Genomic DNA, 14,133 nt, shown 5'->3' with positions numbered 1-14,133 from the left:
GCAGTTTAGTAGCTATTGCAGTTGCTTAGGTCTCTACGTCCCTAAATGCCTTTGTGCATCCAGCCCTTATTTCTAGTCCCATGGAGGCCAGGCAGGGATTCTGAAGAGCAATGAACAATGTGCTTACACAGGAGAGCAGCTGTCCCCTGTGGGAGCAGGGAGCTGGGACAGCTCCATGGCAGTGGGAGACTGAAAGGCCACTCAGATCATCCCGCCAACTCCCTGCCAAGAGCGGGTTGTTCCCTGCTGAACTAAAGCTTTGCTCAATCCCTCAAAATCCTGCCAAACAAGTGGACTTACGTTGCCTACTACATTGTGCCTCGAGAAGTTCACCCTGCCATACAAGCCACATGTTTTTCCTCCCTTCATTCACTCCCAACAGAATCTCTTTATTCACTGCAAGGAATTCCTTCCCTTCCTTGGTGTTTGTGCTTTGTGAATATTTATAGGCTGTTATCATATCCATCTTGCTCACCCAGGCTATATGTACTCTGCTCTTTTAATCTTGCTTCGTAACTCAATCCCTCCCACCCCCTCATCATTTTTTGTTGTTCTACTCTCAACTCCCGCCAGTTCCAGTTGCTCATTTTGCTTTGGGTAAACGTGGTATTTATGTTAATATTATGTGGTGGGTGGTCCTCTCTGCACTCTTGGTCCATGTGAGTGATTTAGATGTTTGAAATGAGGTTGACATTTTATAGCCAAGCCATGGCTGATTACTGGTTCCGCTCTTCAAAGCACTCCAGGAAAATATATGCTTAGCCATCACTATTAAAAATGGCCATGATAGTGTCTAATAAAGTGTCTGTGCAGGGGTTCAGGGGCATTGCCAAAACCTGCATGGATGCTCTACACATTCAAAATGACAGTGTGGCATTAATTTCACATCCATGTGCTGTTTTTTCTGTTGGGTTTCCAACTCATCTGAATTCAGGAAGATAGATGTAATCTTTGCCATTTGGTAAGAACGTGAATTCCAGTTAGAATTTAACTGAGTCACGATAGTACTCCCGGGGTATTGTTCAGCCTCGGACTGAATTGTCTTGCTTTTGTTTTGGAAAACAAATGCTTCCCCCCATGTGTTCTCCCCACCCTCTCACTGTTCAGGCACCCCAGGAGTTAGAGATCACCTCACTGCGGTCTCACCAATCTCACCAAACTGGAATTCAAACTTTCAGCAATTCTCAAGCAAAAAAAGCTCCAACATCACCTTTCTTTCCTTTGCTTTCTTTTGGGTTTTGGTTTTATATTTACCTGTGCCAAACTTACATGGCAATACTGATCAGAGTTTAACATAAGTCATGATATGTTAATGCTGTGAGCTCTCTGATTTTGGCTCACCGCAGGACCCTGTTCTCAGCCCTCTTGCCCATTCTCCTGTCCCTGACTGGGCTGCCCAGAGCAGGGCTGGCAGCAGGATGGGCTCTGAGCTAAGGGACAGTTACCCCTGAGCTGACCACAGTGGCTGGGCCAGCTGGGGCCATTGGGCTGTACAGAATTGCTGCTCTGTTCTCCAGTAAGTCTTTTCACACTGACCAGTTTAGCTGTGGAAAAGGCATAGACTGGTCTGAGTCTGTGCAGCATCTTCTGGGGGTAAGAGGGAGGAACATGAAGTGAAATGGCTCCTGTCTCTGTCAGGACAGCAAGGATGTTGTGAGTAGAGCTCTGCTGTGTAACCTAAGAGTGGTGCTTTGGTGAGCATGAACTGCGGGAGAGCTTTGGGAGGGTGGACTCACATCCACCTCTCGCACTTTCGTTTGTCATCACAAGTCCTCTGTGGCAGCTCTTACCTGTCCTGCTTAGTTCACCCCATTAGAGAATGTCATGAACTGTAAGGTCCCTTCCAAACCAAACCATTCTGTGATTCCCTCTATCCCATTTCTCCTTCTTTCCTCAAATGGAGTGTTTACTGTCAGTTTATGGGGATGGGCATCTTCTGAATAAGGCGCTGATGGGACCTTTCCTATTTACAGACTCCAAGTAAAACTGGGATCAAGCCCTTGAATCCCATTTACAGTCTTAGGCTTGGTTTTCTTTGGGGTAAACAGCCAGAGAGGCAGTTTTGAGAAGCCATTTTATTTAAATGTAGTTTATACTGAAGAAGATCTTTGAGGTACTTCTCCTTCCTCCCCTTCCCTACCACAAATCCCATCTGTCTTGTCATCTGTTGCTGGACATGACACTTAACAAGAAAAATACATGATTCCATGATTCCAAGAGCAAAATATTTACTTCTCTAGTGCCTTAAAAACCTCCAGGCAACTCACCACAAGCCCTTCACTATTTTAATTGTGGATATGAGACAGTCAGGCAGTGCTCACACAAAGCCAGGCTAAAACCATAGAATGTGATGTCTGAACTCATTTGCCATTGTGCTAAAAGTATGTGGTGAAAGTATGTTTTGAAAACTTCTCTAAAATCCTGAGCTACTTGGGAATTTTGAGTTGGCCAAGTTTCCTCTGAGGATCTGCAGGATTTCATGTATGATTATGCTCAGATGTGCACAGGAAACTCAAGGTGATGGTCTGCAATGATAGTTCGTGGGTAATACAGTTACTGTGCCAGCCCTGAAGGCATAACTGAGAAACATTTAGTGAATTCAAAGCATTTTATGAATATCATGAACTGAGCACCAGACTGGTGAAACAGCTAAATGTGAATATACCCGTTTTACAGACAACTAAGAGAAGGGATGAATAATAGAAATACTTTTCCAGAAGCCAAACAGTGCTCCAGTGAAAGCACTGGCATCCTCCCTCAACCACTTGACCACATTCTGGCTTCAGTTCAGGGAGGCATTACTAATCAGGAAAAATGCTCATGCACTGGCTTAATTTCAAGCACATGCTTAAGTTTCACTGAAACCAATTAGACTTAAGCATGTGCTTAAGTCCTGTCCTGAACTGTGTTCAGATTGCAGATAGGCAAAATGCAAGGTTCTGCTGTGATACAGCTTTCCATCCCCAGTGGGTTATATTTAAATTTTATAACTTTTTAACATTATAATATAAAATTTATCTCTTCCCACAGAGCTGTTCCCTCGGGAATGCCTTTTTCTGATGAATTAAAAGCACCACTAACTTAATCTCCACACAAATACAGGAAAAATTGATTTGCTAAATACAACCATTTTTTTTGCTTTTAAAAGAATGCTTACTCCGTTAGTGGCTAGCCCAAAATCCATTCTGTGTGCTCTCAGGAGAGAAAAATGCTAAAGAAACACTGTTTTACTCTGTTAATGGAGACTGTGTGGAAAAGTATAATCCTCTTATGCAAAATATATTGATACATTTCTTATCATCCATTTCTTTCCAGTCTGAACATTCCTCAGAAAATATCAAAGGTTTTATGCCATCTCTAAATGAAGAAATGTGTAATGCTCCATGACCTCAGGCCCTGATCTTATCCCTGTGAGTGGGTGACTAACTGAAACATTAGAATTATAAATGGGAATGATAAATTCTGGCCATAGGAGGCAATAACATGTAACAGATTAAACAATCTAGCTCTGGAGAAGAGCTGACCCACAGTAACTAATTTGGTGCAAACTGTAATATATGAATTTTCTCTTCCATTTATGAAGAAACAGATGTGTGACTCAACTTCTCTTTTTTCCAGAGTCAATATGCTTGGGGGAGTACAAACACGATTTGTTTCCAAGGAGGGATATGACAGCATTTCTCTCTTGGTTGATGGTTTATTCCTTTAGAAGTGAGAAATGGCTCTGCATCTGGAGCACACAGCACTTGTGTAGCACAAGGCTCTCATTTCCAGGCTTGGCCGTTGCCTTGGAATCTTTCACCTTAATTTTACCAACAATTTACTGTGTGGAGAATTTGAGAATTTCCAGTTCTGCCTTTCTTATCATTTGATGCCATGGGCCTGATTTTCCTGAAAGTGGTTTATACAAATGAGGGATGAGTTGGTCAGCATTTGCTGCTGGTGCTGTTTGCTCAAGGCTTGATCCAGTTTGTGCTGATTGCAGTGATGAGCAGTTCCCAGCTCTGCCACTCCTGCCTGCCTGAGTGCGCATGCAACCCATTTGCTCCGAGGCTTTGGGCCGGTCTTTGGGATGCTGCATGCACTGGAAAGCTGGAAAAAGCCCCTGTTTTGTCTAAGTGCTGTGCTGAGGAGCTCTCTGGAAAGGCTGGTGGTTAATCAATACAGACGGATGGCAGAGCGAGTGAGGGGAAGAGATCACAGTTAGGCATTTTTTAGATTTTCCTATGAATGAGGATTTTTGTCTTGAAGATGAATTGTGAATAATTCCTTCCTCCTGCCTAAGAACTCTACAGAGCAGTTAATTTGTGTCACTCTTAAGACAGAGGAGCTGCTCTGCTGTGCTTTATCAGGGGCTGAGTAACAGAGTGACATATGAGTGACAGCTGCTTTATGCTGCTCTTGGAATAGAGAAGTGCTCTAACTACAGATTTTAGGTCTGGGACTGAACTTTTCCAGCTTGAAAGGATGTTTGGATCTTGTGGGGTTGGAGTATTTGAGAGAGAAAAAAGCAGCCACAAAATCTGGACACAAGCCAATAGCTTTTGGTTTGAGGATGCATCCAGCTTGGAGACTTGTGTACAATTAAGTAAGACAAAATCCCTAGGAATTCCCATCATGTGAAATATTTACATTCTGGAGGCTTTTTTTTTCTGCATGGAGTTTGATCCCAATTATAAAAATTCCCTTTTCTATTGAATGTGTCAAAATGCAGTGATTGCATTGCCAAAGTGTCTTTGCTCCCAAACAATGTAGACTATTAATGTTTCTGCCAAGAGTAGCACGAAGGGTTCAGTGAGATATTGAAGCTTCTGCTGCAATAAACACACACAGAGCTCAGTTTGTGAGTTGACTGGGTTATATTATGTATATTTTATAGCTATATTCTATATATCTATAGACTGCACCAACACTTCTGGAGTCTTTCTGTGGTTATGGGCAAGAGCAAATCTGACCCTTATGTCTGTTATTACCTCTAATACATATACAGTTATTTTTTACTTTACTGTATTCTTTAGTATAATAACTTTGTGTTTGTTTGAAGTGTGGTTCAGTTTGGACTGCCCTTGTTCTGATGACTCTCCAGTATGTAGGCCTCTTAGGGCAGTCAAATGAATCTTGGCATATTCTGCACATGAATTTAAAAGAAGCCCTGGGAGCAGGGAGCACACAGGACCACGGAGCAAAGTCATGGCAGAGCTGGGATGAGGATACAGATCCCCAGCTCCTAATTGCTCTACTAAACAGGCACCCAAGGGGCAGCCTTACACATGCTGCAGCTGCCAAATTAGAGGTTGAACTAATAGCAGTGGGTTTTGTCATCCCATATTTTCCCATTTTCATATGAAGAATCACAGGAACTGCATTTCAGGAAGCACGAGTGCAAGCAATTGTGAAGGAGTTGGCTGTGCCTGCTCACCCCATCTAGCCCACAAGGCTGGTAAGAGCAGCAGAGTTGTGAGTCTGCTCCCAGAAGAGCCCTGAATTCTAATAATGTGTCTTTCCAGCTGTTTCATGCACTCCAGTACCAGAAAAGGCTGGCTTCCCTGGTGTTTGGGTACTGCTCTCCTGCTTTCCTGGGGGCTTCCCTTTCCACTTGTTTATTCCCTTCATGGTAGTTCAGGCTCTGTGTGCTTAAGTCTACACAAACACATTTCAAGTGACCTGTAAAACCATCACAAATGGCAGCGCCATAGTTAAGTGACTGAATTTGTCCGTCAGATAAAAGTCTGAAGTTATTGAGTCGGGATCCCTCTCCTTTGTCACATGTTCAGGAGCCTCTGACTTGCACAGCAGACGTTTAATCACAAAGTTCCCACTTGACTTGGTCTAGGGTTTGTATGTTGTGACTGTGTCTTCATCTCCTTGACTGAGGTGCAGGGTGTGCCAATTTTCACATCCTCATCCTGTGGGAAGGTGACACATAGATGTTGGATCTTTTGTTCCAGCTAATAGGCAGGCTGGAAAGCAACCTGTGTCCTAACAGTGGTATGGAGCGAGTAAAAGTTGGCTTCAAAATGTCCAGCACACTCCTGGGTAAAATGCAAAGTACAGCTGGAGCAAACAAACGCCATTTGGGCTCGTAAAGCCCTGGCAGGGCTGAGCTCCGCCGGGACCAGGGTCAGTTGTACCACAGAGAATCAGTGGGGTTTCAGGAGGAGCTTCACCCAGAGCTCATTCCATGGTGCTGTGAAGAGGGAAATCCCAAGTTTCTTAGAGCAGCAAGCCTGCAGTGAGTGCCACAGAGTGCTTAAGTAAAGAGTGAATAATGTATAGGAATATATGTACATATGTGTGTGTGCATGCAAAGGTCTTCAGGATTTAGCTGAGTGTTCACACATTCCCTAAGCCAATAACATCCGTTGTTATGGGAAATGAGGTAAGTGACAGAATTACTGTCCTTATGGCGGGCGACAGGCGAGGCCAGCGTTCCCATGCTGTAATTCCCCATTCCAGTCACTGCCTCAACAATAGCATGAGAGGGGGAGAACACGAACAAAGAGTACTCGGCTTTATTTGAAGATCTCATCCAAAAACCGGTTGGATTCGGATGAAACTCAAGTCGGAAAACTTGAGCGAAATAAAAACGCCTGTGTCCTTAGCTAAGAGTTTGCCGCTGAGCGAGCCCGCCTGGGGCCCGCTCATTGTGCGGGAGGCTCGGGAGGCTGCGCTGCCGGGGGCTGCCCTCCGCCGCCGCTGCCCCGCGCTGCTGACCCCGCTCCCCGCTCCCCCCGCAGCCTGCGCGGCCGCGGAGCCGCGGTGCCGCCAGCAGCTGCGCCACCTGCAGGACAGCGCCGGGATCGCCGCGCGGCTGCCGCCCCGCCTGGAGGGGCGCTGGGTCTCCACCGGGTAAGGCACCCCCAGAAACCGGGAATGCACATCCACCCCTGGAAAAGCGCCCCTAATATCCCGGGCAAGGAACCCCGTTCTCCTGGGAAGGGACCCCCCCACCCACAGGGAACTCGCCCCCAGGCCCCTGGACACCTCCTGGCCCAGTCCCTCAGCGCGACTCCTGCCCACCCTCGGTGCTGTCAGGACACAGCAAACGGCAGAGTAACAAATGTGTTCCCTTCTCCCCCTCCGCAAGCCCCCATTCCCGGCTGGAGGAGGGCTGGGAGCCCCGGGTGTCCCTAGAGCCTCCTGCTTCTTTCCCATCGCGGTACAGCTCGAACGGGCAGAGCAGCCCTGATTCCCATTGCCCTCTGCACTCCTCCCTGTGGACGTGCATGAAGTTTAAGATCCTCTGTCCATCACTCTCACATTTTAGTAGCAGATGCCCAGACTATAAAATCACCCAAGGGTGGCCACCACGTGTGGAAGGCTCTTGCCCGGGAAGTTGCTCCCATCCCTGCTCGCCCCTCTCCTCCCGCACCCCGGCTGCCCTGGGAGGGATTTCTCCCCGTTCCGCGGCGGCTCAGCACTGCCTTCCCCGCAGGTGTGAGGTGCGGCCGGGACCCGAGTTCCTGACCCGATCCTACCTCTTCTACGCCAACCGGCTCTTCAAGGCTCTCCAGTTCTACTACTGGGACCCCTCCTGCCGCGACCCCTCCTACTCGCTGGTCATCAAGGGCAAGCTCCGGCTGCGCCAGGCCTCCTGGATCACCCGCGGGGCCACCGAGGCCGACTACCACCTCCACAAAGTGGGCATCGTGTTCCACAGCCAGAAGGCCATGCGGGAGGTGGCCTCCTGGATCAACCAGACCTCTGGCGAGGGCTGCAGCGGGTTCCTGCCCCCGGGGCGCTCCTGGGCGCCCGGAGCCCTGTACGAGGTGCTGAGCGCCAAGACGGAGCGCGACTGCACCGCTGCCCTGGGCTTCGCCATGCACGAGCTGAGCCTGGTGCGCGTGGAGAGGCACTACCAGCCCCTGCTGCAGCCGCAGCAGAGCGGGAGCCAGCTGGTGGAGGAGCTGTACCTGGGCGACATCCACACGGACTGGGGGGAGAGGCTGCACTACCGCCCCACAGGCTACCAGCGCCCCATGCAGAGCGCCCTGGTAAGGATGAGGCGTTTGCACGGCCCCCTCACTGCATCAGGGCTTTGCCAGCACGTTCATTGCTGCTGAAGTGGCACCCGCAGCACTTGGCCCCCGCAGTCCTAAGGACACGCGGGTGAGGCCGTGCAGGGCTGCAGGGGTGGGACCCCAGGTGCTCCATGGCATGTGGGGTTCATCCTCTGCCCTCCTGAGAGAACAGGACCAAGGTGAAAGCTCAGCAAAACCAACATGGGAAACAAGCCTGCACTGACGGGCCTGGAGTTAACAGCTTTTGTTTGGCTGTGTTTTCCTAGGAGATGCAGTTTCCTTGTTTTGCACAACCAAAGTCAGTGAAGGCTTCAGGCTGCCCATTGTTAGAGCCTGTCTGCTCTGCCCTTCATCTGCTCTGTCCTTCATCTGCCTGCCCTCTCTCTGCTCTTTGGGGTGTGCTCCAGGCTGAGGGGAACGAGGGATCTCTTCAGTCCTTGGTGTAATGCCAGTAGCACAGGAACTTGCCCCCAATACAATGATGTTATTACACAGAAATCAAACTTCCATTCTGACATACATAAAACTGAGCAGCAGAGTTGGTTGCCTTTTATTCTGTTTTATTTTATGTCATATAGCAGCTTAGTTTATTCCCAGGAAAGCACCTTTCCATCCAAACCAAAGCTGATCAAATCAGAAATGGTGGAGCAGTGAGATGGGGTGAAAAAACCTCTCTGAACTTTGCCAGATTGAAAGGAAATACGTGAGAAAAAAATATTTTGGGGCAACATTTCCCCACACCTCGAACTACACCAACTGAACTCTGAAAAACACAGGGCAACACCCCTCTCCCTCTCGAAAGTAACATTCTCAAATTGGTTAAACTTGTGTTATCTTGGGCCAAAACCATATATATGAGCAAAACCAGATGGTAAACATAAACACTTTTAAAAGTTAATTTAAAACCAAACCTAAAGATACTGAAATTCACTCTCTGAATGCAGCCCTGTAATTAATCAGCCAACAGCTCTCCAATGGACCCACACATGATGTCACCACTTGGCGATAATTAGAAGCTGCCATACATTAGAAATAACTTCACACGACTGGTTTAAGCAAGTAAGAGTTTTGGCTCCATGTCCATAGTGATAATTTTATTGAGCACAGGATTTTTCTTTTTTTTTCTTCTTTTCTTTTTGGAAAAAAAAAAAAAAATCTGTGAACTGACATCCATTTGCCTGTGCTGGTGAGTTACACAGCTATGTCAGGAATTCTTTTTTAACTCTCTTTATGAAAATATCACTCTTTTTCCCTTAAATTTATATCTGTTTTAAAGAAACCCATTCTTCCCAAATTACCTTTCATTATCAAAGAATTTCCTGCCTAAGGAGAGCATATATATTTGCCAACTTCTGGGATTATTTAGCCATAATGTACTGTGTACTGTCAGCACTCATTACTGTGACAGTAGCAGTAAAGCAAGCTGAAAATGACTAAATTACAGTAGACTCCAATCAACTTGCATGTAAATTACCCACCCTACAGTTAACTACTGAGTTATTTAACCTTCTTGCCTATGACAGTTCAGTAAAGATTAGCTCGTGCTCTAGAAAATTATATAATGTTCCAACCCTGCTTATTTAAAAATAAATCAGTTGTGATATATGAAGTATAAGAAAAATTTCCAAGCTACACAAAACCCCTGCTGGCACCGGATCAGGGGCAGGACTGGTTTGACTCAGAGCTCTCCACCAGCAGGGAAGCCAAGGTCACGGCTTTCTTTCTGCAGAGGGTCCCTTTCTTCTCCCGTTCTGGCTGCTGGAAAAACCCCACGGCCCCCTCCCTCCCCTCCCGGCTCATCCCGGTGCTCCCCCGAATCCCTGGATGTGGGAACACGGGCGGGAACGGGGCGAGAGGGAGGCAGAGCACCTTGGGCTGTACTGGAGAGGCTGCAGCCCCAGGAGCTCCCCACGGCCAGGTGTCACAGCCTCCTTCCTTCCCAAAAACTGCGGCGTTGCTCTGTTCTGACACCGCCCAGCACCCGCATCCTCACCCAGCTCGCCATGGAAAACTGATGGGGGAACAACCTGGATGTGCCGAGGGAGCGTTCCCTGCCGTGGCAGCGGCTCTGCCCTTGCCCCGGCCTTCTCCCTCGGCCTGTCCTCAGCAGCCCCAGCACGGGGCGGCCGCAGGGCACAGCCCAGTGTCCTTCAGCTACCAGAATAGCAAAGAGCAGGGCAGCGCTTTATCTCCCTTAATCTGCTCGGCTGCCTCTGCAAGCTCCCCGCAGTTCCGCACCCTGCTGTGGACGAGGGGAGTCGAAGCTTTTGAAATATTCTGGAAGGGTTTGGTTTTTTTTTTTTTTTTTTTTTTTTTTTTGCTTCCCAGTTCGCAGAACTGTTATTTTCTGTCTCCTGCAGCACCACGTGCACCCTTGCCCGGCGTGCGGGATTATTTCCAGGGCTGATGAGCACCACCCCCCGATCCTGCCCGCCAGAGCCGCGCTGCCCATGCAGCTCAGCGGCAGCTGGGTCAGCACCCACTGCGAGGTCCGGCCGGCCGTGCTCTTCCTCACCAGGTACTTCACATTCCACGGCAACAACCACACCTGGGAAGGGCATTACTATCACTACTCCGACCCGCTCTGCAGGCAGCCCACGTTCACCATCTACGCCTCCGGGCACTACACGCAGGGCATCCCCTCCTCCAAGGTGCGGGGTGGCACCGAGCTGGCTTTTAAAGTCACCCAGGCTCGGGTGACGCCGATGGACCAGGTGACGGTGGTGATGCTCAACTCCTCGGAACCGGGAAGCTGTGGGCTGGCAGGCTCCTGGAGCGCCGGGGTGGAGCAGGATATAACACCCACGAACGGATGTTTGGCTCTGGGCATCAAGCTGCCCCACACCGAGTACGAACTGTTCAAAACGGAGCAGGACACGCAGGAGCGCAGCCTCCTCTACATCGGGGAGCGGCCCACGGACGGCTCCAGCCCCGACAGCCCCGACAAGCGACCCACGTCCTACCAGGCCCCTCTGATCCAGTGTGCTGCAGCCTCACGGGAATTCTCCAACTATATTAGTCTAAAATACGTGGGAAGAAAGGATGCTAACGGGAACGAAGCACTAAAACCTTTGCCTGTGGCCTTTTTATTGTTTATAGCACTTCTGTTTTTAAGATGGGACTAGTTATCTCTTCAGGTACAGTGCAGAATTCAGACAAATCTTGGTGCTAGCGTGATTTTTATACCCTTCAAATGAGCACATCTGGAATCAGTTTTACTCAGATTTGGAAACACTTTTTAAAAACGCCCAATAGTGAACGAAGCCAAGGAGATATGCCTGACTCCACACTGTTTGTCCTGTGGCTTTATTGCCTAATCTCCGCTCTTTGCGTGCAAATTTAATGTAGTGACACGGATGCGCTGCACATTGCAACAGATAATTTAGCAACATGAGGGGGGAAAAAAGTGACATCAATTAAAATTGCTGCTTTGAGCTTTTGACATTGCTAAGATTTAATCAAGAGCTTGATTCAGATGCAATTCAAACATCCGAAGTGTTGGCTGCTGAGTTTCTTTGAGGTTAAGTTCCCTCCCATCACACTCCTTTTTGCTGTTCATGCAAATTTAATCTGCAGAATCAGTTGGCAATAAACAGTCAGCAAGCGGTCTTGAGAAGGGCACAGTTCACATGCCTCTTGCAGTTTACAGATATTTTCTGCACTTTGCCTGTGTATGTCACACACAGGGACCCACAAACAGTCTTGCACTTGGAGATGTCCGGAACAGCCCTCACAGAGGGCTCGATTGTTCCACCTGACCCTGGGCATAGATTACAGTAGATGGAAAACACTTCTGTGCACAACAGCTCCAAGCCGCAGCATTCCCTGGCTGCAGCATTGCATCCCTGCTGTGTTATCCCAGCTCTCCAGTGCAGTGCTGGCATGGCTGTGGGACATCAGCAGTGTCCCTGTGTCACTGCTGCCGTGCCCGGCACAGGCACCGTCACCGCGCACCGTGTGAAGGGAAAGATCCCTCACCAGCCTTCTTAGGCCATGTATTTTCACTGCTTCCTTTTCAGTTACTGGCACAGCAGTTGTTAGTCCGGCTCTCCTCTCAAAGTGTCACTTCCAGGCTCATTCCTGTACAGATGTTTTATAAATCTGCCTCTGGTGAACAATGAGCTGAAGAGATGCTCAGATCAGACAGCACAGTCAGGTCAAACTGATTCCTACTGACAAGAAGGACAAACTAAGAAATTATATTCCCTGTCTGCTGCAGCTAAGCATCATCTAACTTCCTTGAGAAGCCCTTCTCCAGCAGCTAAATCCTCTCCAAATAAGCCTATATATCTTACCCACAAAGGATATTTTGTTAAAGCAGCTATGCAATAGCCACCTTCTTAATGCTGTATTTACGAACTTCCAGCTTGTACTTAGATAAATTATGGGGGTTATAACATAAAAATACTTGGGGGGGATCTGTACATTAATAATTCAAATGAGATGCTTATTAAATGCATTACAGTTGCGACATAAATGTTGTCAGCATGTTCCCATGTTCCAGGCATGACCCAATATTAGTCACGCACATGAACAGTTCTACTCCAAAGGTGATACACAAAGGGGCCAGGCTTGGCTGCCTTGCCTTGGTTCCCTTCCCAATCCATGGAGGAGACTTCAGCAGGCAAATCTGATTTCCAGTCGTGTTGGTTGTGCTTTGCTCCCTGCTGCTGCACAGAGATCCATGGGCAACTGGAAGTGATCTCGGAGAAGATGGTGTCTCCTTGGGGTGTTCCCATTAGGATGCAAGTCCTGGGCAGCACAGCTGCACCTGCTGTCAGCCACACACTGGCAGAACTTTTCCTTTCCCATCACTGTGCTCACGTGGCCCTGACTCCCCTCAACACAGGTACCTGTTCTGCTGGACACACATGCCCGTGGCAGGAATAGGCAACAGCCTTGTGCTGCCTTTGGAGAGTGGGTGGAGGAGGAGGAAGGCAATTCCTGCCCTACATTTACCCCCATGAATCAGATTTGTGTGCAGATACTTTTTTTTCATTTACATGGCAAGGAAACGGATTAAACTTAACAAGTGTTCAGGTCCTGCACGGTGTAAAAGCTCTTACAAGGCCACAGATCCTTTCCAGGTGGGGGTGGGATTAACATGGTGTGAGACACCATCACACACTTATGCAACGTTAGCAACAAGGCCTTGGGAAAGCTCTGCCCTGCAGCAGCTCAGGCACCACTGGCTCCAGCAGCACCAGAGCCCCACTGCTCTGCTGGCTGAACTTGCCTGTGAAACCTCATCAGGAGCCTCCTTGTCCTCTTCCTCCTCTAAGGATACCTCTGAGAGGAAAAAAAGCCATGAAAGAGCTATTTGCATAAATATCGTAACTTTTATTGTTCTGTTCACAGTTTTTGAAGACACATTCCTAAATTACAGTTATTCTCTCTTAAGAATTTGTGCCTTTTTCCAATTTGAATTTGCCTGGCTTTGACTGCCAGTCGGTGATTCTTGTGTTGCTTTTTAAGATCAGAGAGCTGCAGTGTGCAGTATTTTCTGCCTGTGAAGGTACTTGTGCACTGTAATCAAGACAGTCTCAATTTTGGTAGAAATCTCAGCCAACTGAGTTTTCTCTCACCCTCTCTAAGGCATTTTCACACTCCACGAGTATTTTCTGAATCTTTTTTTTTTGCATCCATTCCAATTACTCAGCTTCTCTTGTAGAATGTAAATATCCAAACTGCATCCAAAATTCCCAACTCTCCCAGCTGAGACATACAGGAGGATAATCACTTACAGCTAACAGTAATTAAAAACAAGAACACATTCGTATTCATTAGGCTTTTACCCTGGGACTGCACTGGGAATGTACATGGAGCTGTTACTCATTCTGGTCCTGGCTATGGATATTTTTGTTATGTTTTGTCAGTAGTGATTTTGTATCTGTTTTCCTCAGTGATCTGGAACCATTGAATCTGTCAGGTCCCTGCTGAACCCTTCTCTGGGCATCCCCATTTCATTGTGGTTCTCTTTGAACTTCAGCAGTGTGTGATTGCCAGGAAGATGGAGCTTTGCAGGGCCCTGACAGACCCAGCTCACTCTCAGAAGACAGAATGAAAGGACTTACACCAAGCTCCATCAGGAACATCCATCTCCTTTTCCATC

General features: G+C 48.0%; 1 protein-coding gene across 1 annotated transcript; it reads left to right on the top strand.

The window, feature by feature from the left end:
• The first annotated feature begins 6 nt into the window (after nt 1-6).
• APCDD1L (APC down-regulated 1 like) lies at nt 7-12,498 on the top strand. Its single transcript, XM_042045668.1, has 3 exons — nt 7-6,849; nt 7,436-7,994; nt 10,382-12,498. Exons 1-3 carry the CDS (start codon nt 6,551-6,553, stop codon nt 11,144-11,146), a joined length of 1,623 nt encoding a protein of 540 aa, XP_041901602.1. The 5' UTR covers nt 7-6,550; the 3' UTR covers nt 11,147-12,498.
• The last annotated feature ends 1,635 nt before the right edge of the window (nt 12,499-14,133 follow it).

This window comes from Corvus kubaryi, unplaced genomic scaffold (genome assembly GCF_017639235.1).
Source record: "Corvus kubaryi isolate FWS band 111438036 unplaced genomic scaffold, C.kubaryi_AGA036_p1.0 134, whole genome shotgun sequence".
In the NCBI taxonomy this organism is placed as follows: Eukaryota; Metazoa; Chordata; class Aves; order Passeriformes; family Corvidae; genus Corvus; species Corvus kubaryi.
This window is presented reverse-complemented; position numbering and strand designations above follow the sequence as displayed.